Raw genomic sequence first — 27,582 nt, 5'->3', positions numbered from 1 at the left:
GGCAGAGGAATTGAGAGAAAATAATAGAATCTTCACCCACCCCCCCCCCCTCCCGGTAGAGAAAACAGTGTGAAAAGATGAAGTCAAGGTAACTGAATGTTGGTAGGTTGGCAAAGTGGATAAAGTTGACGGCTCCTCTCGGGTTCATTAGGCAGCAACAATGTATTTGTCTATGTAGTGGAGGAAGAGTTGTGTAGCCTTTCCAATGTAGGCTAGTGGCATGTATTGCTCCACCTAACCAACAAAAAGGAAAGGATAGCTGGGACCCATGGCTACCTGTTTGACTCGGAAAAGTTATTGAGGGTGAGAATAAGTTATGCCAGGTGAAGGAGAGTGGTGGTGGAGGACTGGTTGGGTCTGCAATTTAGAAAGAAACAAAAGGCTTTGAGACTATAAGAATGACAAAATTGGCTACATTAAGTTGTGTGTTGGATAATCCATTGGATGCTCCATGTAGGAAGTAAGCCTCTTCAATCTTTATGGTGGCAAAGCCCACAGGGAGTTGAACCCACCCAGTCTTATTTGGAGATGCAATACTCTGTAGTTTGATTGAAGGAATCGATTGCTTGTACTCTTGAACAAGAAACCAAATCTTTGTTAAAGGAGAGTTTCCTGTAGATCAACAGAATCATCAGAAATCCTCATTTATCCAAAAAATTTCAAAACTGAAATGATGTCATTTTGCCTCAAAAAATTTGGATAAATGAGTATATCTGAAGCAATCAGAAATTCTCAGTTATCCATTTCTTTTTTCAGAGTCGAACTGATGTCACAGGTTGAAAATTTTTTTGGAATTTTGGAAAAACTTTTGAGTCGCATTTTGAGTTTTTGGCGTTGAATTTATCTTGTTCAGTTTGTTTTTTGGTGAGAATTATTTCATGCTTAAAAAGCCTTCCTTGTTGTTTAAACACTGTTAAAAGTGCTTTGCTGTTGCCACTGGGCTGTTTTTCAAAAATGACCGGTTATCCGAAAATATGGTTTATCCAAAGTAGGCCCGGTCCTGACCGTTTTGGATAATCTGAGTAAAAACAGAAATGTTGTCAATATTCAAGAAATTGAGTTGTTTTTTTCATCTCAATGACTGCGATCCCTCTATGTGCTACCCCGCCATGTGAATAATTTTTGTTTTATTTCTCCTGTAGGAAAAAGTTTCAAAGCTTGCTTTTTAATTCCACAGAAAATGGATTAATTCAAAAAGTACAGTTTTAGTATATTGTTATTCTGGATTGTGTGTTCTTTTGTTTTCTGGCAGTATGTTTCCTAATGGTTTTCAATATGCCATTTGTAGATGAGCACGTTAAAGTCCTCCATAATGATACAGACATAATTAATGATTTGAGGCTAAATGAACAGCACATTTAATAGCAAACAGAATTGTTGGAGGAACTCAGTAAGTCAGATCAGACAGCATCCATGGCTAGAAATGGTCAGTCAAGGACTTGTCCTCAAACTTGAAAGACTATGCCATTCCTGTCACAGACTTTATCAAGTCTGTGGCATGCCACGCACCCCAACCAGAAGCCGTGATTGAATCAAGAAGTCAAGGGCATTTAAGACCGGTGATCCAGGTACGACCTATCTCAACTGCCATCTCAGTTGTAAAGAGGCAATTCCAAGGGAAGCTAGAGACAGTCCAGTATTCACCAGCTAAGGCAGGGATTGCAGGTCATTACAGAATAAATGACTGTGATGCTTCACTACTCGATGAGCTGAACACTTTTTTTCACTTTGAAAAGGAGAACTCTATGGTGCCAATGTGAATCCTTGCAGAAGCTGACAACCCTGTGATATTTCTCCGAGGGAAACATCAGAAAATCCTTCGAGGATGAGCCCTTGCATGGCGTCAAGCCCTAATGGTGTACCTGGCAGAGTACTGTGGCAGGTACTACAGAAATTCTCAACCTCCTGGAGGTTCCCACCTACTTCAAAAGGCATTTAATCATGCCGGTACCTAAACAGAGCAGTGTGAGCTGCCTCAATGGTGCCCAGTAACATTCACATCCACTGTAATGAAATACTTTTGAGAGGTTGGTTTGTCATGGCCAAAAATGACTCGTTACTAAATAAAGATATGGACCCACTGCAATTGCATACTGTCACAATAGCTCAACAGAAGATGTAAATCACTGGCTCTCCACTCATCTCAGGATCACCTAGTCAAGAGCAACGCTTGCTTCGGCTACTCCTCTTTGTCTGCAGCTCAGATTTTAGTCCTCTGCACTGGTCAACAAACTCAAAAACCTGGCCTCCTGCAACTGAATCCTAGACTTTGTCATCAGAAGACCACAGTCATTAAGGATCAGAAACGACGTTGTCTCCTCACAGACAATCAACAAAGGTATACCTCAAGGATGTGTGCTTAACCCACTGCTCTACTTGCTCTGTGTGGCCGGGCTCATAAGCGAGTGGTGCCGGGCTCATAAGCGAGTGGTGCCGGGCTCATAAGCGAGTGGTGCCGGGCTCATAAGCGAGTGGTGCCGGGCTCATAAGCGAGTGGTGCCGGGCTCATAAGCGAGTGGTGCCGGGCTCATAAGCGAGTGGTGCCGGGCTCATAAGCGAGTGGTGCCGGGCTCATAAGCGAGTGGTGCCGGGCTCATAAGCGAGTGGTGCCGGGCTCATAAGCGAGTGGTGCCGGGCTCATAAGCGAGTGGTGCCGGGCTCATAAGCGAGTGGTGCCGGGCTCATAAGCGAGTGGTGCCGGGCTCATAAGCGAGTGGTGCCGGGCTCATAAGCGAGTGGTGCCGGGCTCATAAGCGAGTGGTGCCGGGCTCATAAGCGAGTGGTGCCGGGCTCATAAGCGAGTGGTGCCGGGCTCATAAGCGAGTGGTGCCGGGCTCATAAGCGAGTGGTGCCGGGCTCATAAGCGAGTGGTGCCGGGCTCATAAGCGAGTGGTGCCGGGCTCATAAGCGAGTGGTGCCGGGCTCATAAGCGAGTGGTGCCGGGCTCATAAGCGAGTGGTGCCGGGCTCATAAGCGAGTGGTGCCGGGCTCATAAGCGAGTGGTGCCGGGCTCATAAGCGAGTGGTGCCGGGCTCATAAGCGAGTGGTGCCGGGCTCATAAGCGAGTGGTGCCGGGCTCATAAGCGAGTGGTGCCGGGCTCATAAGCGAGTGGTGCCGGGCTCATAAGCGAGTGGTGCCGGGCTCATAAGCGAGTGGTGCCGGGCTCATAAGCGAGTGGTGCCGGGCTCATAAGCGAGTGGTGCCGGGCTCATAAGCGAGTGGTGCCGGGCTCATAAGCGAGTGGTGCCGGGCTCATAAGCGAGTGGTGCCGGGCTCATAAGCGAGTGGTGCCGGGCTCATAAGCGAGTGGTGCCGGGCTCATAAGCGAGTGGTGCCGGGCTCATAAGCGAGTGGTGCCGGGCTCATAAGCGAGTGGTGCCGGGCTCATAAGCGAGTGGTGCCGGGCTCATAAGCGAGTGGTGCCGGGCTCATAAGCGAGTGGTGCCGGGCTCATAAGCGAGTGGTGCCGGGCTCATAAGCGAGTGGTGCCGGGCTCATAAGCGAGTGCTGCCGGGCTCATAAGCGAGTGCTGCCGGGCTCATAAGCGAGTGCTGCCGGGCTCATAAGCGAGTGCTGCCGGGCTCATAAGCGAGTGCTGCCGGGCTCATAAGCGAGTGCTGCCGGGCTCATAAGCGAGTGCTGCCGGGCTCATAAGCGAGTGCTGCCGGGCTCATAAGCGAGTGCTGCCGGGCTCATAAGCGAGTGCTGCCGGGCTCATAAGCGAGTGCTGCCGGGCTCATAAGCGAGTGCTGCCGGGCTCATAAGCGAGTGCTGCCGGGCTCATAAGCGAGTGCTGCCGGGCTCATAAGCGAGTGCTGCCGGGCTCATAAGCGAGTGCTGCCGGGCTCATAAGCGAGTGCTGCCGGGCTCATAAGCGAGTGCTGCCGGGCTCATAAGCGAGTGCTGCCGGGCTCATAAGCGAGTGCTGCCGGGCTCATAAGCGAGTGCTGCCGGGCTCATAAGCGAGTGCTGCCGGGCTCATAAGCGAGTGCTGCCGGGCTCATAAGCGAGTGCTGCCGGGCTCATAAGCGAGTGCTGCCGGGCTCATAAGCGAGTGCTGCCGGGCTCATAAGCGAGTGCTGCCGGGCTCATAAGCGAGTGCTGCCGGGCTCATAAGCGAGTGCTGCCGGGCTCATAAGCGAGTGCTGCCGGGCTCATAAGCGAGTGCTGCCGGGCTCATAAGCGAGTGCTGCCGGGCTCATAAGCGAGTGCTGCCGGGCTCATAAGCGAGTGCTGCCGGGCTCATAAGCGAGTGCTGCCGGGCTCATAAGCGAGTGCTGCCGGGCTCATAAGCGAGTGCTGCCGGGCTCATAAGCGAGTGCTGCCGGGCTCATAAGCGAGTGCTGCCGGGCTCATAAGCGAGTGCTGCCGGGCTCATAAGCGAGTGCTGCCGGGCTCATAAGCGAGTGCTGCCGGGCTCATAAGCGAGTGCTGCCGGGCTCATAAGCGAGTGCTGCCGGGCTCATAAGCGAGTGCTGCCGGGCTCATAAGCGAGTGCTGCCGGGCTCATAAGCGAGTGCTGCCGGGCTCATAAGCGAGTGCTGCCGGGCTCATAAGCGAGTGCTGCCGGGCTCATAAGCGAGTGCTGCCGGGCTCATAAGCGAGTGCTGCCGGGCTCATAAGCGAGTGCTGCCGGGCTCATAAGCGAGTGCTGCCGGGCTCATAAGCGAGTGCTGCCGGGCTCATAAGCGAGTGCTGCCGGGCTCATAAGCGAGTGCTGCCGGGCTCATAAGCGAGTGCTGCCGGGCTCATAAGCGAGTGCTGCCGGGCTCATAAGCGAGTGCTGCCGGGCTCATAAGCGAGTGCTGCCGGGCTCATAAACGAGTGACCCCACCCTCTACATAGATGGTGACTGTGTGACGAGGGTCCACAGTTTCACCCTCCTGGGCATCAATATCTCAGACGACCTCTCCTGGACTGTAAACACTTCAGCAGTCATCAAAAAGGCTCAGAGGTGCCTGTACTTCCTGAGAATGCTCAAAAAAAGCAAGATGGGTCAGAAGCTGCTGATTACTTTCTACAGTTCCACCAGACAGAGCATCCTGCTGTACTGCAGCACAGTTCTCCCATTGCACTGAAGAAGAGCGGCAAAGACTTCAACGGGTGGTGAGGGCAGCAGAAAAGATAATTCGATGTTCCCTATCCTCCTGAAGGATCTCAACACCTCTCGTTGCCTCAGTAGAGCACAAGCAATAATAAAGGACCCCACCCACCCTGCCCTGCATCTGTTTGACTTACTACCCTCTGGCAGATGCTACAGGTCAATCAAGACAAGAACAAACAGACTCAGAAACAGTTTTTTCCCCCAGGCTGTCTCTATACTGAACGCATCCATCATACATACAGCCAACACCCCCCCTCCATTCACATAAAGGACATATACGGCACTGTGAATTAAATTATTTATTTAACTTTTGTGGTGCTGCATTGGAAACCTTGAATTGCTGTCTTTTTAATCTCGTTGTATTACATGTACACCTCACTGACAAAAGGCAAAGGAGGAAAAACCCAACACCCAACCCCAACCAACCAATTTTCCCCTGCAACCGTGTCTGCCTGTCCCGCATCGGACTTGTCAGCCACAAACGAGCCTGCAGCTGACGTGGACTTTTTACCCCCTCCATAAATCTTCGTCCGCGAAGCCAAGCCAAAGAAAAAGACATGTACAATGACAATAAAGCTATTTGAATTGAATTTATCAATGACACTGGTCTTCTGTAGAATCACAGATTGAGATGAAGAAGCATTCAGGAGTGAGATAGATTAGCTAGTTGAGTGGTGTCACAACAATCTTTGCCCTCAACTTTAGCAAAACTAAGGAGCTGTTGTGGACTTCAGAATTCGAATCAGAATTTATTGTCATGAACAAGCACAAAATTTGGTGTTTTGTGGCAGCATTATAGTGCAAACTTTTACACCAATAAATTTTTAAAAAATACAAATTAGTGCACGAAAAATAAGGCAGTGTCTTTGGTTCATTGATTATTTAGGAATCTGAACAAGCAGTCCTTGTGCTGCTGAGTGCTCATCTTTAGGCTCCCGTACTTTTTTTCTTGCTGGTAGCAGCGTGAAGAGGACATGGTTTGGGTGGTGGGGCTCTTTGAAGATAGAGGCTGCTTTATTGAGACACTACCCAATGTAGATGTCCTCAAAGGAGTGAAGTCTGGTGCCTATCATGTCTCAGGCTGAGTTAAGAACCCTCTGAGTTTTTTTTTCTTGTCCTGAGAGGAGGAAATCAGGAGAACGCAATCCAGTCCTCATTGAAGGATCAGTGGTGGAAAGGGTTAAGAACCAAATTGCTGGGTGTCAACATCTCTGAAGATCTGTTCTGGTGCCTTCATTCTTCAATCGTGGAGAAGACTCGCCAGCAGCTATACTTCATGAGGAATTTGAGGAGATTTGGTGTGTCACCAAAGACTTGTAAATTTCAATAGTGAACAGCATTCTGACTGGTTGCATCAATATTTGGTATGGAGGACAGGAAAAGACAACAGAGTTGAGAACTCGGCCAGTGCCATCATGAGCGTCAGTTTTCACAACGTTGAGGATGTCTATAAGAGTCAGTGTCTTAAGAAAGCAGCCTCTATCCTCAAGGACTCTCGCCACCAGGTCATGTTGTCTTCTCATCGCTACCATCAGGAAGCGGTACAGGAGCTTAAAGAGGAACATCCAGTGGCACAAAAACAGCCGCTTGCCCTCTGCCAGCAGGTTTCTGAATGGACAATAAACCACAGACATTGTCTCACTTTCTCTTCTTTTTACACCAATTTATTTATTTTTAAAATGTAATTTTATAGCAATATTTGCACCTCTAATGCTACCATAAAACAACAAATATTGCGATGTTAAATTTTAAATGACTTTTAAAAATTTAGAATGGAAATTGGCTTTTCTGGCCAACAAGCCCATGCCGCCCAAATATCCCAATTGTTGAAATGATAATCTTGATAGCAATGACATAGATGTGTATTTCAGCAGTTGATGATCTGAAACAAGAGCAGTGTCAGATGATGGAATGGATGTTCTTGAAGAATATGAATGTGTGGTGTGAAACTAATTTTGGATTCAAGTAGCAATGGCCTCAATCACTTTAAGCCAGCTGGTAGAGAGAATGATAAAGTCAATTATTTGTAAGTAAGATTTGATTGGAGAGGAATGTTTCCATACAATTGGATCATTTGGAGACACGAGAGAAGAATGGTGGTGGTAAGATAAAGTTGACAGAAGCAATGTTTGTGGGTGATATTGGGCATGTGTAAGAGTGAATAGCAGTGGTGAGATTGTGCTTGGGGAAACTAGTTGTAAAATAGCATGCAATTTTTATGCAACAAATTTTCCAGTAAACTTGTAGGGGACATTATTTGGATTGAGAATGAGTTGGAAGAATATTTGAGCCAAAGATTTTTTTGCATGCCATCAGTCAAGGGAATGGTGTCATGCAATTGTGGACTGCTGCAGTGAAACACAGCTTGTAACTGGGGTCCCTACTCTTTGTAAAGGTGATTACTTTGTTTCAGTAGTTATTCTGCAGCCTGAGCTTTTTTTGAAAATTTTATTTATAAATGATAATAAATCATACAATCAAAATACAAGCCAATGCATAATATTTTATCCCCTATAAACCCCCCCCCCTCCTCTAAACTACCCCAAAAGAAAAAAGGAAGGGGAAAAAAAAGATATCAACTAACATAATGCTGTTCAATTATTTGCCATGGATTGGGTCAACACCATCAATGTATGGGAAAGAAGATATTAATGATTAAATCGCATATATTCCATATACATGCTCCAAGTTTCAACAAAGAAGGTATAATTATTTCGTAAATTGTTATTTTTTCCAAGGGAATACAAGATCTCATTTCCACCTGCCATCTTTGAATACTCAAATTAGTCTAATATTTCCAAGTAATTGCAAGATATTTCCTAGCGACAGCTAAAGCCAATCTCCAAGATGCAATTTGAAATTTATTTAATTTTAACTCCAAACTCAATTTTTTAATATAGCCCAATAAAAATATGGTGTTAAGTGAAATTTTAAATTTAAACATAACCTCCAAAAGTTCTTTAATTTTGCTCCAAAAAGGTGTAACTGTCTCACATAACCAAACTGAATGTAAAAATGTACCCACTTCCTTATGGCATCTAAAATATAAATCAGAAGAAATATATTTATATTTCCTTAACTTCTCCAGAGTCAAATATAATTGATGGATAAAATTATAATGAACTAATCTATACCTTACAATTACAGTTTTAGTCATACTGTCTTCACATATAGTCATCCAATCATCCCACTTCATTCTAGATTTATAAACATCTGGTTTAAGCATTTTATTCTGTAGTAAAGCATACATCTCAGATAAAAATCTTTTCTTACCACCATCAGTAAGTGAAATCTCAAATTTAGACTGTCTAGGTAGCCTTAAGATATGCCCAAAATTATCCAATAATGATGCTTTGACTTGATAATAAGAAAAAAGTACTCAAAGATATTTCATACTTCTCTTTAATTCTTTGGAAATAAATTAAATATCCGGCTTCATAACAATTCTCTACCAGTTTAATTCCTTTCTGTTCCCACAACTTAAAAAGTTGATTATTAACCATAAGGGGAAAAAGCTTATTTTGAAACAAAGGTGTTTTAGCCAAAATTTTACCCTGGGTACCTATAATTCCATTTATTTTGTTCCATATTTCCATTAAATGTTTTAACACGGGTAAATTATAATTACTTAATAACTGAGAGTTCCATCGATAGATAAATTGATCCATCAAGTTCTCACCAATTTGAGATAAATTCAATATTGGCCCATATCAAAGGGTTATCCACTTGAAACATCCTATTAATAAATTTCAACTGAGCTGATTCATAATAATTTTTAATATTAGGAAGTTGCGAACCTCCTCATACACATTTCCAAGTTAGCTTCTGTAATGATACTCTTGCCATTTTATTTTTCCACAAACATAATCTCACTTTTTCCCCCAATTAATTTTATATCTGGATACCTCACCATACTGTCCCAATTGTTTATGCAAGTTTCCCATGGATTGCAAAGGCTGTGTTTAAATATATCAAAACATCATTAGGAAACAAATTTATCATATATTCATCAGAATTCACCTTAATATCTTTAATAGTACTGTCCTGTCTAATCATCTGACCCAAAGGTTCAATAACCAATGCAAATAAAGCTGGTGACAAAGGGGAGTCCTGTCTAGTTGATCTAGATAACACAAAAGGTAAACACACCTGTCCATTTGTCATCAGTGGGACTTTTATGTAAAGCCTTAATCCAACCAATGAAAAGAAGCCCGAACTTAAACTTTTCCAAAACTTTAAACAAAAGATTCCATTCTATTTGGGTGCCACTGCCATAAAGTGACATCTGTCAATTGGGCAATATATTGCTAATACCAGTGTATAGATGTATCCATCCCATGCTTCTTGTGTGCCCCAGTACTATCTGCACATGCCCTAGTCACACAACAGCTCTCCGGTGATGCTGCCAAAAATCAGATCCCGAAAGGTAAAATCATTTATAATTTTCCCTACTATTATGAAACAACCATAGAATTAATTTCCAATACAGTGGTTCATCCTTATCCATGGTTTCACTTTCTGCAATTTTAGTTACCCACTCTCTGAAAATACAGTACATTATCGTATTCAGACTGACTGTCGCAGAATGACAGTACTTGTGTTCAAGCAACCCTTTTTAAAAAAATATTGTTATAATTGCTTTTATTATTAGTTATTGTTAATCTTTTATTTTTTCTAATTTATAAGTTAAACTTTATCCTAGGTATATATCGGAAAAAAACGTAGTGTATATATAGGGTTCAGTACTATCTGCAGTTTCAGGTATCTACGGCAGGTCTTGGAACATACCCCCTGCTGATAAGGGGGGTGGAAACTACTGTATATGCTTTCACTATCATTTGAATTACTGCTGATGTAATATGTATGTTTATTCTGTCTTGCACCATAAATACTAGATGCTAGTAAGATTTTAAATGGTGAAATAGTTGCTTATTTGCTTTGAATTACTCCATATATTTTGGTTTATTTTGTTTCAGAGTGAAGTATGTGTGAACTAACAGCACAAGTTACAAGTAGTTTACTACAGTTTCCAGAAGTGACAATTGAAGCTCTTGGTGACGAGTCAGCACAAGATGTCGGACTATATGGGAAAATTGCCACAGGTAAACAATAAATATGTTCATTCAAAACACATTTTGTTTGTCTTCTAAGACACTAAAATTCATGGTTTGGAATACTTTAAAAAGATTTTATTTCTAGATTTTTATTTATACTTTGTTTATATATTACACTATAATGACTCTTTTACAACTAATTCCATGAGCATTCTTATTCCTGCCAATACATCCTGAGTGCTAAGCAAGGTGCTAAGTGGTTTGTTGATGCTAGGATTTAAATAGAGTTAAAAAGCACAGATTTTGGAGCCATAAGTGTTGATTAAAACATTATTATACTGTGTCTATTTGGACAGTAAAATAAAAAGATTGAGGCCAAACAAATGAGAATTGTTTCCTCTAGAAACAAACTCAAATTCACAGAGGGCCAAAATTAAAAACTTGGACTAAGTCGTGGGCCAAACTAAATATTTATTGAAAATTTTCAACAACATCTGCATGTTTTTTCTCTTCTTTCAACATATGTAATGTTAAACTTTTTCGTATTAAAATAAATATTTAATAATAGTTTTGGTTAAACTCTTTCCAGAAGAAGCATTAACAAATGAGAAATAAAATATTCAATAAATAATATTTCTCTATAGCCTTTAAGCTCCTTTTAAATGCATTTTTTTTTCACAAGCCAACAAGTCAAAAAAAAAATAACAACTTGCTTCAATGAAAATCCAATCTTTCAACAATGAACAGTCCAAAGTTAACCAAAGAAAATATGAATCCAAGCTTAGCTTGCTCCACTGTGATTTACTCTGATGCACCTGGGTCGAAACCAGATACTTGGCATCTCTTCTTAGATGCAAGTTCATCAAACTCTGGGGTCAGAGTTTGCCTCCCACCTGTCTTGAAAGGTCCTGTTTTCTGTCTTTCGTTTGGCCATTTTTCGTGAGTTCGGCACAGGTCGCAGATGCTAATTAAAGAGAGGAGGTGGGAGTGATTAGCGGGCTGACGTGCCGGCGCCAATGCATTTGCAAAGCATTCTGGGATTTGTAGTATTAGCTGTGCATGTGCTATATTGGCGCGGCAGCCAGCGGGCCAGCTCTAATACATATTTGATACGATCTTGCAGGCTAAATATAATTATATCACGGGCCAAATTTGGCCCGCGGGCCTGAGTTTGACATGTGTGCTCTAGAATATTTAGTCTGTTCTAGGAAAATTACCTGAGGGAATTGAGTGTGGTTAAGTTAATATACACTAAAAGTAGAACAATCTGGATGCCAGAAATCAGGATCATCTGAGAATCCATACTTCTCAAATTCTTGGCTTTTGCATTTTGTATGTGTATGAGTAAGTGCCACAGATGCACAAGCAACCATGCGGAAGTCGCGGAAATTGAAGAATTTTATGTGAAAAATGTTTCGTTAATAAACCATCAAAATGAACATTTGTTCTCTGAGGACACTGAGGAGTGCAGTAGAACAGGGATCTGGGAATGCCCTGAAAGTGGCATCATGGGTGGATAGGGTTGTAAAGAGAGCTTTTGGCATATGGGTCTTCATAAATCAAAGTACATTGAGTCAGAAGTTGGGATGTTATAGTAAAGTTGTATAAGACATTGGTGAGGCCAAGTTTGGAGTATTGTGTGCAGTTTTGGTCACCTAACGACAGGAAAGCTATCAATAAGATAGAAAGAGTGCAGAGAAGATTTACTGCCCAGACCTCAGGAACTGAGTTACAAGGAAAGGTTAAACAGGTTAGGACTTTATTCTCTGAAGTGTAGAAGAATGAGGGGAGATTTGATAGGGGTATTTAAAGTTATGAAGGGTAAATGTAGGTAACCTTTTTCCATTGAGGGTAGGAGAGATACAAACTAGAGGACATGGGTTAAGAGTGAAGGGGAAAAGTTTAGAGGGAACTTCTTCACACAGTGGTGGGAGTGTGGAATGAGCTTCCAGCTGAAGTGGTAAATGCAGGCTCAATTTTAACATGTAAGAAGAATTTGGGCATGTATGTGGATGGGAGATGTATGGAGGGCTATGGAGGGGTGCAGGTCAGTGGGACTAGGCAAAAAAAAATGATTTGGCACAGACAAGAAGGGGCAAGGGGCCTATTTCTGTGCTGTAATGTTCTGATCTCATTAAATTTGAATTTTAAAAGCGCTGTCTTGAGTAGCTGGAAAATCTAGACTGAACCAATCCCCGAATGGTACGGACTTTAGGACTTTTACTAGAATGACCAAGTTACACACACGTTAACTCCATCACTTAGATAAATAATTGTATATTTTACAACTTAATTCTATTTTTGTGCAGGAAAAAAATGATGCTTTTCACTGTAGGTCTGAAGATGTGTAATGACGTATGTCTGTTAGAAGTTGAGTACTGATGTGAATCATTGCACGGCTGTGGATTGTGGTACTTAAGATGCACCCTGCATCTGTATCATAAAACCCTATTGTTTAAGTCAGGCGAATAATTGCTTTTTCACTATCTGTTAGTGTGCTTTGAAATAGCAAAATTGTAGTTGTGGTGGAATGTGGTGTGTTCTGTCTGGATCAGTGAGGTAACTGAGGTAACTCTTGTTAAAGTTGGTGTATTCAAACTGTGCTCTGAGTAGAACAGGATGGCAGTGTAGCATTGGGCAAGGAATGATCTTTTTCTGGGTTTTAATTCAACCTAGTTTATGGAATTTTCTTGAATGGGTGTTGCAAAATATGTACTATTTCTAGAGTGTTATCTTTTCTCTGGTAGCTTATTGTGATTAAGTTTGTGACATAAGGGTTTTAATTGAATTTAATTCATGCCCAGCATTTGTCACGTTTCAAGATGAAAATGTATAAACATTTTCCATGAGTTTATTGTTTTGCACAGGTAGTGTAGTCTCAACACCAATCTGCATGCTATCTGTGCTGGGAAGCATTTTGATGGCACAGCAGACTAATTGAATTTTAGTTCCATTAAAATGAGGTGCATTCCAGCAAGCTCCAGCTCTCGCTTTGGAGACCTTATTGTCTAGTTTGAATGCCTAGTTGTTTACATGTGTGGATTTTTTGAAAAAAAAATTACAGCTGTTCAGGATTTACTGGATCTAAACTCCACATGTGTAATGAGCAGAAGTTAGGAGTATAATTACTAATAAGCCACCTGTTGTCAAATCTGTATAAAAAGGTTTTCATTTATTTAGGAGAATTGCTATTTCATTTCTGTTACAACACAAGCTCATTAGTGTGCCTCTTGTCTCACCTCCCTTTGTCCTTGTCTCTAAGCCTGCAGTCAAATTCTTTCTCTTGTTTGTGATCTATTAGGCTTTGAAGTTTGTGATTTTTGTTGTCGTGCAGCATTTTGTATCTCCCAACAATTCTTTAGGTTTTTGTTAGTAATTATAATGACTGTTGTAAGAAGTGTTTACTTTGATCAGGTCCTATGCTGAAGATTGTCAGGGTGATTAAGTTGGAGGCAAGGTGGAAATGAATCTGTTTGCAGGCGGTGAACATTGGGGCATTGCATGGATTTATGTTTGGATGCAGGTTGTTCACAATCTGTAAGCAACAATTGACTGAGAGAACCAAGTTATCTGATAGTTCGCTGATGAAAACCTCTGGAATTGAGAGGGAAAGTGGCTGTGAGGACTTCAAGGAGATGTAGACAAGTGGGTGGGAGAGAATGTTAATGTTCAAATAGTTGCTGAAACCCAACAAGGGTTCAGCAAGAGGATTGTACAAATGAATATGACTATGGTGAGACTGCATTTGGGCCATTATGTGCCTTTTGTCTATAATAATGCATCAGTGATTCGCACAACTAGTTCTGAGCCTTGTGAGTTAGTATGAATAGTGATTAAACAGGTTAGGCTTATGTTCTTTAGAATTTAGTAGAATACATTTAAATTTACCAAATTTTTCTAAGGATTGATAGGCTGAATTTTTCCTTCACCTTTGAAATCCAGATTCTGGTATAGCAGCCTCAAAGTAAGTGCCGAACCGTTCTTGACTGAAATGAAGAGAAATTGCTGAATGAAGAGGAATTATTAAATCTCTAAAATTACCCACTGTGGAGGCTGTCAATTGAATTAGTTTTGAACAGAAATTGGTTGATTTCTGGATATTAAAGGGAACCAAGTGATTGAAATCGCCAAGATATTGAAGTTGCACATGATTTTTGAATGGCGAATTCTTGAGCCAAATGGCTTTTTGAAGTTGGGAAGTGCATGCGCTACTGTCCCTTCCTGACTAATGAGGAGTTCTTGTCAGTCCAGGATAGGTTCTCCATCCATTTGTATTCTTCTATAATTAAAAAGAATATTTTGATTCTCCAACTCCGTTATCAACATTATCAGTGTCAATGTTTAAGTGTCAACATTGACTACAATTATAATTTCTATACAAAGTTTTCTGCAGAGTTCAAATGCTTTCCGTTTTTATTTCCCCCCACCCCACCCAATACCCTAAACATTTAACACTACATTGAAGACTCTCACAACAAAGGTGTGAAACATTGATCAGGGATTTGTGGGTTTCTAACTGCACGGTGGCCAGAGCTCAGGCTGCTTTCTTTTCTTGACTGCCTGGTTGGAATGGGGTTGACACCCCCTCCATTTGAGGGATAGACAGGGGAGATAGGGTGGTGAGGCACAATGGTCTACACTATAGTTGTGCTCCTCTGGAATTTAAGTATGGTTGCCAATTTCTTTTTAAGTATTATACTTTTTCTTAATTTGTAAGTAATTTTCTTCAGAGGAACTCAACTTTGCATTTCCATGTTCCAGCGCACAATGCTCAGGCAGGAGTCTGATTTCCAGGTAACCACTCTACACTTCCTGGCCACAGCCAATGCAAATTGGATTTGAAATTTGGACAGATTCATTGCAAGTCTAATATCCATTATATTTCCCACAGGAACGACTCCTGTGGGAATTCTTTACCTATAATTTTTCCTAGGACTTGGCCTAGTTCCACCCAAAAAGGCCTCACCGTGGTATATTTCCAGGTTGCGTGCACAAAGTTTCCTGTCTCAATGCCGCATCTGAAGCATTGGTCTGATAATTCTGGTTTCGAGCTGTTCAATTTTTTTGCAGCGTCAGGTACATTTGGTGCATAAAATTGTATTGTACCAGCCTGTATCACGCATTAATGATTGCAGTCATGTTGGTTTGACACAGGTCGGACCACCACCACTCATCATTTGCTATCCCTAAGACTGACACCCACCTCTGCCTTGATTTGTGAAGGTCTGGTTTGGATCCTTCTGCATGGAGCAAGAAATACATTGCCGAGATGAACCTCCATGTATTTTCTCCCTTCGAATCGTAGCCTCTATGTCACTGCACTCTGGTAGGGCCATAGTTGGACCGAGTTTGTCCTATAGAAAAGATCTTAACTGAAGGTAGCACTGGAATGTCTTATTTGATAAATCATACTTGTGTCTGAGTTGTTCAAATGACATTAGTTGCCCTTGCTCATAACATTCCTCTACACATTTGACACCATTACGACGCCAGGTGTCTGGGAACCTTCAATGGTATTAATCTAGTCTGGGGTGTTTTTGGGGACAGCCCCACTTTGATTCCTAAATATTGGTTAATTTTGTTCCAAGTGAGGATAATTTGTTTTGGTATAGGCCTGTCTGTTTTCCCAGATAACAATTTAGTGTCCCATTTATAAATAAAGTCCTCTGCTACCTTCTCGCCCACTGCGTACAGGTCAATTTGTGCCCAGGATGATACACCTCCCCTTTCAAAAAGTGAGGCGATGTACCTCCACTGGGCTGCCTAATAGTATTTCTTGGTCTGGCGTTTGTAATCTTCCAGACTGTAATCCAAGGTCAATTTTTCCATAGAGAACCTAATGAATAGACTAAGGCAGCACAGCTGCGGCTGTCACTGCTGAGGACCTGGGAGGAGCAGGGATTGGAGACGTATCTTCCAGTGCAAGTCCATGGGGACGTACAGTCTAATCATTATGCTGATGGTCCCATAGAGATTTAACCTGCCTCTAGAGAGGAAGGGTGTACTGTGGTGGGTCATGTGACCTCTCATTCTGGAACCTATTCTGAAGTCTCATCACCTGCCAATCAAGCTTGGACTGTGCTCACCCATTATTGCATACCTGATCACTGGCTCCTTTAATTTCTTCATGGTTACCTGGGCCAGACCCTCCAGCTTACTGTACTATAAAGTCCACTACATGCAATAGTTTTCTTTTTTGCTCTTGGGTCCTGACACGAACCCTGCTCCACTCCAGGTTGCAAACTGGACAATGCTGTGGGAGTCGTTTGTAAGGTGTGCACTACACGGATTGTGGCTGTTAGATAGCATTGGATGCACATGGTAGACAAGGAATGGCAGATAGCATGTTGTAATCCTTGGTTGTTATAAATCTATACACAGTTGCTAGTATCGGTAGTGTTAAGGCCGATGAGACTGGGTTATACTGTTTGTATCAGTGTCAGCAGTTGCAAGTGTTGGAAGTGTTAAGTCTGATGTGACTGATTATGTGTTGTGTGATTGAGAGTACTGTAACAGATTTGTGTTAACCTTTGTGTTAACTATATTTCTCATATATAAATATGTTTTGGGACATATTGTAACTATTCTTAGTAAGTTAGTTGTGGGCTGGTACAGTGTAACACACAGGTCACAGCACATTTACAGATACCCCATTGTATTCTGAGAAGAGAGTTCATTTTCAGAATCTGTGTCTTAGAAAGATAGAGCTAATGGATTTGAAGTGGGTCTTAATTATTCAAGGACAATAAAGTGTTTTCTTTATTAAAAATTGAAATAAGCCATCTGTTTTTAAAACAAAACCACTTGAACGAGAGAAATGAAACTCAGATCCGTGTGAGTGATATACTTAAGCCTTGAAACAGTGAGATGATCTTTTGGAGTTGTGCTGTCTACAAGACAGAAAAATGAAGATCACATGATTTACAAGAAACTGGGATTTGCAACTGTTTAAAATTCCAATAACTGATGACATGATTTTAAAGAATTGCAACTGACCTCATTGATGTAAATGTTCACATGATTTGGAGAAATATTTTTTTCAAATTCAGACATTTTTTAGTGGAGTTCACTTTGGAGTTGACAAAAGTTAAACCCCTATGACACACAGGGGTTGAAACCTTGTGAAAGACAGAGTTGAGTTACAGTAACCAGAATAGGTGCTGTTGTATGTGTTACTCCTGGGAATAGGGGAACATAGAATCAGTAGCCCTTTTCACACTTGCAAGTGATCCCATGAATTAATGGCCCTTTAAAAGTGTCTAGTGTGAAAGCAAAATTAGCTCAATGGCTGCATCAGATGATGTCATCTCATGCCGGGGATTGATGGCCTTGACCCCTAGTATAATTCCTGGCGTCTGCAGCCACCGGCGTTACAATTAGGCAAGTGTGAAGCGGGTAATTGCATTGTGGGATTGAAATGACCGAAGTTTTTGCGTGAGTGCAGGAACATGAAGAAAGAAAAGATTAAAATGAAGGTATAAGCTTTGTTGTGGGAAAGTGGCAGCGGGAGACAGGGAATAAGTAGCAATAGCAAACAATTTTTAAACAGCGTTGGAAAATTGGTAGTGCTATAGCGCACAATTTATAAAGACCGTGGGGGAGAAAGCAATGGCGGACGTGACTTCCCGGAATGCAGCAGACAAACCCCTCCATGAATGTTCCGTGCATGTAGCCATGCATACAGCCGCATGGAATTGTGGGAGGGCAGGTCTGCCATCACTTTTTAACACAGTCTTTATAAATTATATGCAATAATGTTACCAACTTTCCCACGCTGTATAAATTGTACGCAATAGTGCTACCAACTTTCCCACGCTGTATAAATTGTACGGTACACAATCCTTTATCTGGACATCTAAGATCCGGAAAGCTCCAAAAACCTGCAAGTGGGGAGTGAGACGGCACAGCGAGTTTGGTGGGGGGGGGGGAGAGAGGAGACCAGCAGTGCAAAAATAAAGGAACTTATCCTGAGACTTTAAGGAAGCATTAATTATTAAAGATGCAGCCATCAATCCCCCACACCTTCCTCCTACCCTGTCCAGGTAAAGAAAATTTGCCCTTACTTTGTTCATTAATCACCATTCAAAAAATGAGGTATGTAATAAAATTAGCTCTTATAGAATTTGTGTTCTGGGGGTGGTGAATACCAATCGCCCTCCACACAATTGTGTTTCTGGATCTACAAAGAGATGGTGTTTCACATAGCAGGATATCTGGAATATGGACCATTTTCTAGAGCAGCTTGAATGCAGATAATGCACCAGCAGACACGACTAGGGGAGTGCAGCTGGGACGTTCAGGTGGCCGCGGAGAAGACTCCTTTCTGTCACCTGAATGTGCCAGCTGAAGGAGAACCATGTCTGAGCGAACGCTGGCTCCTGTGAATTGTGCCCATAGTCCCACTGCTGTTTTCAGGGGCAACGGGGGATTCTCGGAGCCGGAGATTATACCTCCAGGAGGAGGGTTAGGTAAGTGCTCCTCCTGGCCAGGTTCTCCCTTTTCAGGTGGCCTCCCGACAACCACATAGGGGTAGAATATGTGACTTTACATAGGGGTATTTTGGCCACCTGAAAGTGCCTTAGGAAAGCTCTATCCCTTCCTTCCATGACATGGCGTTGCCATATTAAGCAAGGATTGTGCACCTCGAGTAGCTTTGGTTTTGCAGGATTAGACGAAGAGGGACACACTGTATCAAAGGTGACCTTGTTTCAAATTGTTTAAGCATGAATGTGCCTGTCTCCACCATTTTCACACAGATCTGATCACATCTTTGCTTATCTTTTTTAAAGTAACGAATTATCCTTGGATGGTTTCACCTGCAAATGTTGCGCATCCCAAGTTGCTTTCGACAAGTTAAGGTTTTCCTTTGTAACATTTTGAATGAAACTTAAATATCTTGCTGAGGATTGTTCAGGGTATACAATCTGAGTGGAACTGATCGCAGGTTTGGACAGCACAGAAGCTTGCTTTCGTTTGCTTTTCAGATGATTATTTTTCCTCTGGAAGTAAGTTCACATATTCTAGTACAAACATAGATTACTAACTGCTGGGTTTCTCTTTCAGGCAGAAATGGATTGTCTTGGCTGGCTTGTGGTGCTCATTTGGAGCTGCTTAACTCGATCACAGGTGAACGACTGTCAGCCTATAGGTTTAGTGGAATTGGGGAGCATCTTCCTACTATTCTGGCAGTCAAAGAATTTTGTTGGTTGAAAAGAACTGGACTGTTGATTGGATTAAAAGAAGCTGAAGGTAGCATCCTCTGCCTTTATGACCTCTCAGTTTCCCGAGTGGTTAAAGCTGTGTTCCTCCCTGGAAAGGTATGTTTCACCCTCCACTGGAAAGTCCACATACTTCTTATTTGATCAATTAGTTTTTAGATAACTACTTAATTGAGGTTAACAATTTATTTTTCCAATAAATTATTTTCAAAATTTTAGTTACTTTCCCACATCCTCTGCATTGATGTGCAAGGAAAATGTGAAAAATAACTTTTTCTATTTATCTTAAATGAGGTGTACTTTTCCTACAACGTGTTGTGCTCCTTTCATACTATTTTAGAGTTTCTCCTTTTATAAAGATGCCTTTACTACTTTCTTTAAACAAATTCTTCTTATGGAAGAGAAGTTTTTTAGTGATTGGGTGCTTGCCTCATTTTAACAATAAGACATAGGAGCATAAGTAAGTCATGAGGCCCAATGAGTCCACTCTGCCATTTTATGAGCTGATCCATTTTCCCACTCCCTGCCTTCTCCCCATAACCTTTGAGACCCTGACTATTCAGATAGATTTCAATCTCTGCCTTAAATATATTCAACAACTTAGCCTCTACAGCTGCCCATAGTAGAAAATTCCAGAGGTTTGTCACTTTCTGGCTAAAAAGAATTCTCCACATCGATGTTATAGATTGGTGCCCTTCAATCCTGTTGTGCCCTCTTGTCCTTGACTTCCCTAACAAGGCAAACAACTTTGCCACATCTACTTGGTCCAGCCATTTCAACATTCAAAATGCTTTTATGAGGTCTCCCCTCATTCTTTTGAACTTCAAGGGGTGCTGTCAAATATTTCTCATCTTTCATTCCAGGAATCATTCTTGTGAATCATCTCTGAACCGTCTGCGATGCCAGTACATCCTTTCTTAAATAAGGAGCCCAGAACTATATCTGCACTCCAAGTGAGGCCTCGCCCATACCTTGTAAAGGGTCAACATCACATCCCTGCTCTTGTATCTTATTCCTCTCAATTTGAATGCCAACATTGCATTCACCTTCTTCATCACCGACTCAACCTGGAGGTTAACCTTTAGGTTATCAAGTTCGAAGACTCCCAAGTCCCTTTGAAACTCCCAATTTTGAATTTTCTCCTTATCCAAATAATAGTCTTCCCTTTTATTCCATCTAAAGTGCATGACCAAACACTTTCCAACATTGTATTTCACTTGCCAATTCTCCGAATCTATCCAAGCCTCTCTGCAGCCTCTGTTTCCTCCTCCTCTGTTTCCTCCTCACTACCTGCCCCTCCACCTTTTTTGTTTATTTTATCCTTTGTTTTAATTTGTGGAATTGAGTAAATAAAAGTGGCATGCATTTCGCATGAGGAATTTCATCATGATGTACAAATTGTCCTGTGATACCAAAGTATAATTGGGGACTTGGTTAAAATCAAGTTCAATATTGGGCATGCAAGTTTAATTTTAATAAAGGTTGTAAGATCCCATTTGAAATTACAAAGCTGTTGAAGTTTGAACATTTCTACTTTAGAGGGTATATATATATATATATATATATGGTAGATAATATTGCAAATACAGTTTAGTTTAAAACAAATGCATTTGAATTTAGCCAAGGTCATGATGGCATGCAGATAAGCAGATTCTATTTTTTTTAAAATAACAACTTGCATACATTCTGACTTAGACCAATACTGTGGTTTTTTTTTGGGATTTGGTTGCTCCTGTTTCTTCAAGATGGAGATATTTTCTAGAATGTAGAGCAAGCCCTTTGGCCCACACTGTCTGCATAAACAGGATGCCAAATTAAATTTAATCTTTTTTTAAATGACCTTTTTTTATACATTATCAATCAAGAATGCAACCATTTAACCGATTGTACCCACTTTGGCCTTGTTTCACCCAGAGCTACATAATATGTTGGTGTATGCTGAATTTATTGATGAAATTTTGTTTTAAACTTGCATTTGTTTTCACTCTGATTTTCCAGTTGGTTGTACATGATAAGGTGGACTGGTCTTGTTACTTGGAACTCTGTCCTACCCAAGTGAGAAAAAAGACCTTCAGTTAAAAAGACCTCTAAGAAAATGTAACATTTGATGAGTTTGTGCTCCAGTCTTATCTTCAGTCTTGAAGGATTGTTCAAGTTGCTTGCATTCCTGTTCTTTAGAATAAGGATGCATGTGTGTGCTTTCTTTTGATAGGTTGGTCATTGGACACCAGCTATTTAACGTGAACACATGCATGAACAAGTCACGCAATCTTAACTAGCTCCATCTTTGCCCTTTAGCTCCACTCCTCTTGATTTTTCTCCTTGAAGAAGATGGCCTTTTTTTCGTGTTGTTAGATATTTTTAAACAGAACAACACGAAAACAGGCTCTTTGGAGAGGCTCTCTCCAAATGTCCTGTTTATATAAAAAAAAACCAAAATCTAACATTTGGAGAGAGCCTTTCCAAAGAGCCTGTTTTCGTGTTGTTTAAAAAATATCTGTAACATTTTAATTCTGCTTTTTGTACATATGTTGGTAGAAAATTCAAATATCACTGCAACATTTTTAAATTGATCTCGTAGGTAAAAGCCATTGAACCGATTGTTAATCACGGAGGTGCCACAACTAGCACACAGCGCTTAAACCAAAGTCTCCGATGGTTTTTTGGTATCGCAGCTGTTGTAACTGACACTGGACATGTTCTTCTTATCGATCTGTGCCTGGATGATTTTTCATGCAATCAAAGTGAGCAAGAGCCAGCAGGTAAATTTGCTTTAGAAAATAAGATTTGATTGTTCTTCAAGCTATTTGCATTGGTTCATCCCAAAATGTATTGGAGTCAGTCATGCACCATTTTGAATTGTGGTCAGTCGTATTAACAGGAGTCAGTTAAGTACAAACTTCAAGATAATGATCAAAACACTTGGCTTTCATACACTCACTTGGTATTAAAAACACAAGTCAGCACTTCCTAGTAAAGGACAGATGGCAAGTATCAAAAGGGAAGTAATTTAGTTTAACTGAAGGTGTGATACCTTCCCCTAAAAGCACATATCTGCAACTGTCCCACATTTAACAACCTAAATCAATCATATAGGATATGCAGGAGAATCAGAACATTATAGCACAGAAATAGGCCCCTTCTAGTCTGTGCCAAACCACTTTTTTTTTGCCTAGTCCCATTAATCAAGAGCGTGGGTTGCTGTTCTCATCAGGGGAGTAGAATGCTGCAATATGTAAACTGGGATCCATCTCCAAGTTCAAGCATTAATGTTCTGAATTGCAGGATTTTTTGTGTGATATGTTTCAGGTTGTGCTGCCATAAAGTAGGGAGTTAATTGAAAGTATTTGATGTTAGAAGCCTAATACATATCAATAAAGAAGAAATGTGTTATTGTTAATAATTGACCAACAGTTTTTTATTCTTAAAATCTAATCAAGGCACTGGAAGACAAGTATGAATATAATTATTGATATTATATCAGGTGATTTAGTATGTATCAATGCTCCACAGTCTCTCAAAACTGTATATTTTGGCTTTTTTTTAAAGCATCCCCACTCTGCCCTCACCTCATCATTCTGCAGTTTCCTGTACCAGGTACTGCACATACCATTCTTTTCTCTACATTTGGCTCAATCATTCTTTGTTGCCTGACAGCTTTTATAATATTCAAAATGCTGGATGAGCCACATGTTAAACTTGATCCCAATCTACAGTGCCCTCTATGTTTGGGATAAAGACATTTTTTCCTTTATTTGCTTCACTGTTTTCCATTTGTACTCAAACAATTCACATGTAATTAAAATGCACATTCCAGATTTTAGTCAAGGTTATTTGTGTACATTTTGGTTTGACCATGTAGAAATTACAGCACTTTTTTTTATATATAGACTCCTCATTTCAGGGCACCATAATATTTGGGACATAGCAATGGTATGTATATTAGTCATGTTTAGTAATTACTTTGTTGCATATCCCTTGCAAGTCATGACTGCCTTGTGATTCATAGACATCATCAGGTGCTGAGTATCTTTGGTGATGCTTTGCCAGGCCTCTACTGCAGGCATCATCAGCTTTTGCTTGTTTCAGGTCTAATCCCCTTAAGCTTTCAACAGATAGAAGGCATGCTCAATTGGATTCAGATTGGGTGACTGACTTAGCCATTCAAGAATTTTCCAGTTTTTAGCTTTGGAAAAACTCCTTTTTATGCTTTCGCATTATGTTTGGAATCATTGTCTTGCTGTACAATGAAGCACCATCCAGTGAGTTTGCAGGCATTTGCTTGAACTTGAGCAGACAAGATGTTTCTATACACCTCGGAATTCATTTTTCTACTGCATCAGCAGTTACATCATCAATGAAGAGAAGTGAGCCTGTACTTGTGTGGCAGCCATACATGTCAAGGGCATGTTTTTCAGATGAGGTGGTATGCTTTGGATCTTGGACAGTTCCTTTACGCCTCCACACTTTGCTCTTGCCATCACTGATACAGGTTAATCTTGGTCTCATCTATGTACAAGATCTTTTACCAGAATTCTGCAGACTCTTTTAAATACTTCTTGGCAAACTGTAATCTATCCTGTTTTTTGTGGCTAACGTGGTTTGCATCTTGTAGTGTAACCTCTTTATTTCTGTTCATGAAATCTTCTGCGGACAGTAGTCATGGGTACATCCATATCTGCTTCCTGAAGAGTGTTTCTGATCTGTCTGACAGGTATTTGGGGATTTTTCTCCATTATGGTGAGAATTCTTGTCATCAGTAGTGGAAGTCTTGGGCTTCCAGTCCCTTTATGATTACTGAGCTCACCAGTATGCTCTTTCTTCTTAATGATGTCCAAACAGTTGATTTTGGTAATCCTAAGGGTTGGGCAATGCCTTTTTACTGTTTTATTCTTTGTTTTTCAGCTGCATAATGACTTCTTAGATTTTTCTTTGGCACAACTCTGGTCCTCATGTTGAAAAATGGCAACGATAGACTCCAAATGTGATCAAAAGCTTAGAAGCAAGACTAGCTCTCTACCTGCACAAATGTAGCAATACCTGAGTAGTCAAAAACACCTGTGAAACCAAATGTTCTAAGTATTATGGTGACCTGAAATGGGGGAACTATATAATATATTATATATATATATATATAAAGTGCTGTAATTTCTACATGGTCAAACCAAAATGTATACAACTATCCTTTAATAAAATCTGGAATGTGTACTTTAATCACATGTAAATTGTTTTTTTGCAAATTTGAAACTATGGAGCACAAAGGCAAAATGGGGGGAAAAAAAATGTCTGTCCCAAACATTATGGAGGGCACTGTATTTAAACAATGTCGAATGCTCTCAGAGCAGTGGCTTAAACAGACTGATCAAGCCTTTCATGTTTCCAATTTGTGTGCTTTTTTTTATATTTAGCAATTCTCTGGGACACCGTAATGTAAGTTGCTTTGTGAGTTAACAATTCTTTGTTGGCCTTTTTTTTAAACCTTCCTAACAGTGGTGATTGGATGTAGAAAAAGTGTCAAAGGAGAGATTTTTGACAAAAGGTCAAATACAAAAATTTAGTTTCTCCTCCACACCCTATTTAGTGTTTTTTAAGAGTTCACTAAAGTCGCCCAAGTTCGGGAAACTACTGCTGTTGTCCTCAGTCAGAAATAAAGATGGAAGAAGGCACTGCATTTTCATGAAGTCTGCTAAGAAAACATAAATTAAACTTTGTTCTGTTCAATGTTATTCCACTCATGTGGCTCTGATTCTAATGCAATTTTGAATATGTATTTGACAATATTGTTTTTCAAACAATATCATTTTCCAGGGCAACATGGTTAGTGCTATGCTGTTGCAGTGCCAAAGACTCGGGTTCAAATCCCGTGCTGTCTGCAAGGGGTTTTTGCGTTCTCCTTTTGCCTGCGTGGGTTTCCTCCAGGTGATCCAATTTCCTCCCACCTTTCAAAACGTGCAGGGATTGTAGGTTAATTGGATTATTTGGTCAGCACAAGCTTGTGGAATGTAAGGGCCCGTTACTCTGCTGTCTATCCAAATTTTTAAATATAAATTGAACCAGTACCTTGAAATGTTGAATGCAGGCTTCTGCGTAGGTTGTTTATGCATTTTTTTCCCCCTACTTTGAACATAGAAGATTACAGTACAGGTCCTGTAGTGCACAATGTTGCAGCAAACTACAATAACCTACACCACACCCATAATCCTCTTTTTATTGCATTCATGTACCTATCTTTTGTATATCCCTATTGTACCAGGCTTCACCACCATCCCTAGCAATGTATTTGGTTGGGGGGGAGGGGGTGCATGTGGAAAAGCCTACCTCTGACAACTCCTCTCTAAACTTTATACCATTCACTTAAACAGATGTTCTCTGATACATTGTCACCCCAGGATAAAAGATGCTGGCTGTCTATTTGTGTCTCTCATTTTCTTGTATTCCTCTAAGTCACCTCTCATCCTTCATTGCTACAAAGAGAAAAGCTCTGGTTTGGTCACTCTTGTTCCATTAGTTGGTACTGAATTTACTGCATGTTGACATAAAAATATGTTTACTTGTATTCTAATGAATCTTTCAGATCTCGAAGTGGTCAATGGATCTCCTACTGAAATTCCACGAATGAGAGAAAGTGTGATGAGGGAAGGGCGGCACCTTTGTTTCCAGTTACAGAGTCCATTGGGGATAGCAGCCACTGCAATGAAATATGTCCTCAGAACAAATCAGCTTGCTGTTGGGTTTGCAAATGGTTACGTTCAACTCTGGAACCTGAAGACTCTGAAGAAGGAGTAAGTGATTTCCCTAGCACTGTACCCTGTAATTTTTGTTTTACTGCTCTTAAGTATGGGTTATCTTGCCTGGATGGCATGTAAAGTACCGCTTTTCTTGTTATCTTGTATACGTGACAATAAACAACTAAATTCAAATAATTTAATCACTTTGTATGATTATGTCCAACTTATCTCCAGCACTTTCAAAGGTTCCCGTTTTATACTGATTTCCTGAAATTTTCTATGTTTAATTTTTATGCTGGAGGGATTCTGAAGTTACAAGAACAAAATAGTCATTTTTATAGAAATCTTTTCTGTGATGTAGATACTGCTCTCAGTTAGAAGGAGGGACTGTTCCTGTCTATGCATTCACCTTTCAAGAACCTGAAAATGATCCTCGGAATTGCTGTTACCTTTGGGTGGTGCAGTCTGCTCAGGATGGGTGAGTGTCTGCTCAGAATTATGAAAGAAAATGCACTTTATGGTATGCAGCGTGGCTGTTGTGAGGGTATTTTTTGTATATTTTGTGCTCACCCAAGAAATGAAAGGTGGTGGACTTTAGATTGCCACGTCCACATAAATGAACTTAGTCACACCATTTGTACGAAGTTCTTTTGAAGCTCTTCTTTATAATTGATGTTATCTCCAACTGCAGGAGACTACCTGTTCTTGATTCACTGAAATAGTTTTCTACAGTAATCATTGTGCAGCAAACGGTGGGAACTTGATTGTCAATTGTGGAAATTATCCTTGAGAACTTTAAATTTCACTGGAAAGAATAATTGAAACAATAAAGGTTGGATGTCTCATGAATTTGAACAACAATGTATCAGAAGCAAATGGTCATTTTACAGTTGAATTCATAGTATTTTGTATTTCAAAAGAAAAAGCCTTTTTAATTTTTAAATTTCTGTCATTTTCAGGAGGCAATAAATATTTAGTTTGAAACATAGATACTCAAGGTGGGGGCGTAAGCCCCACCGATGGAGTGTGGGAATATTTTGGTGAGGCTTAAGAATATTTCAGTTGGTTTGAAAAAATAAACTGATGTTGGTATAAAAGATGTGACTTGACAACACTGTCAGTACAACCCAATTGTGGTAACTTCCAAGTAAAATCAATTTGTTCTTTTTATTTTTATAACATTTTTTTGTTCTTCCAATGCTTCTCTGATGTTTCTCCTGTTAAGAGCCCAGAGGATCTCAAAACCCAGTGTAGAGCGCGTTGAAAGAACCAAAGACTTGTTGATCCAAACCAAGGCTTTTATTAACTAAAAGACTGGTGCCTATCACAAGTAGGTCGACCAGTCCAGAATGACCTGGTCTGGCTAGGAGCAATCCTTTAAGACCTGCCAGTAGGTGTGGCTACACTCTCAGCAAATACAGTCATCCTACACTACCATCTGTACATATACACATTGGTGATAGAATCTGTACTATCA

The 27,582-nt window shown here is 40.8% G+C and overlaps 1 protein-coding gene across 6 annotated transcripts in view; it reads left to right on the top strand.

The window, feature by feature from the left end:
• The window catches only part of ahctf1 (AT hook containing transcription factor 1), a 131,527-nt gene that overhangs the window by 2,018 nt on the left and 101,927 nt on the right, over nt 1-27,582 (top strand). For 5 of the 6 annotated variants that reach the window (XM_069930874.1, XM_069930876.1, XM_069930875.1 and 2 more), the window contains 5 exons: nt 10,082-10,207; nt 19,223-19,476; nt 21,959-22,139; nt 25,952-26,159; nt 26,467-26,583. In XM_069930874.1, coding sequence (XP_069786975.1) covers nt 10,090-10,207; nt 19,223-19,476; nt 21,959-22,139; nt 25,952-26,159; nt 26,467-26,583 — 878 coding nt within the window. In that variant the 5' untranslated portion in view covers nt 10,082-10,089. Of the gene's footprint in view, nt 1-10,081; nt 10,208-19,222; nt 19,477-21,958; nt 22,140-25,951; nt 26,160-26,466; nt 26,584-27,582 lie in introns of those variants that run through there. The other variant, XM_069930877.1, reaches the window with a different exon arrangement.

The sequence above is a fragment of the Narcine bancroftii genome, chromosome 4, assembly GCF_036971445.1.
Source record: "Narcine bancroftii isolate sNarBan1 chromosome 4, sNarBan1.hap1, whole genome shotgun sequence".
Classification (NCBI taxonomy): domain Eukaryota; kingdom Metazoa; phylum Chordata; class Chondrichthyes; order Torpediniformes; family Narcinidae; genus Narcine; species Narcine bancroftii.
This window is presented reverse-complemented; position numbering and strand designations above follow the sequence as displayed.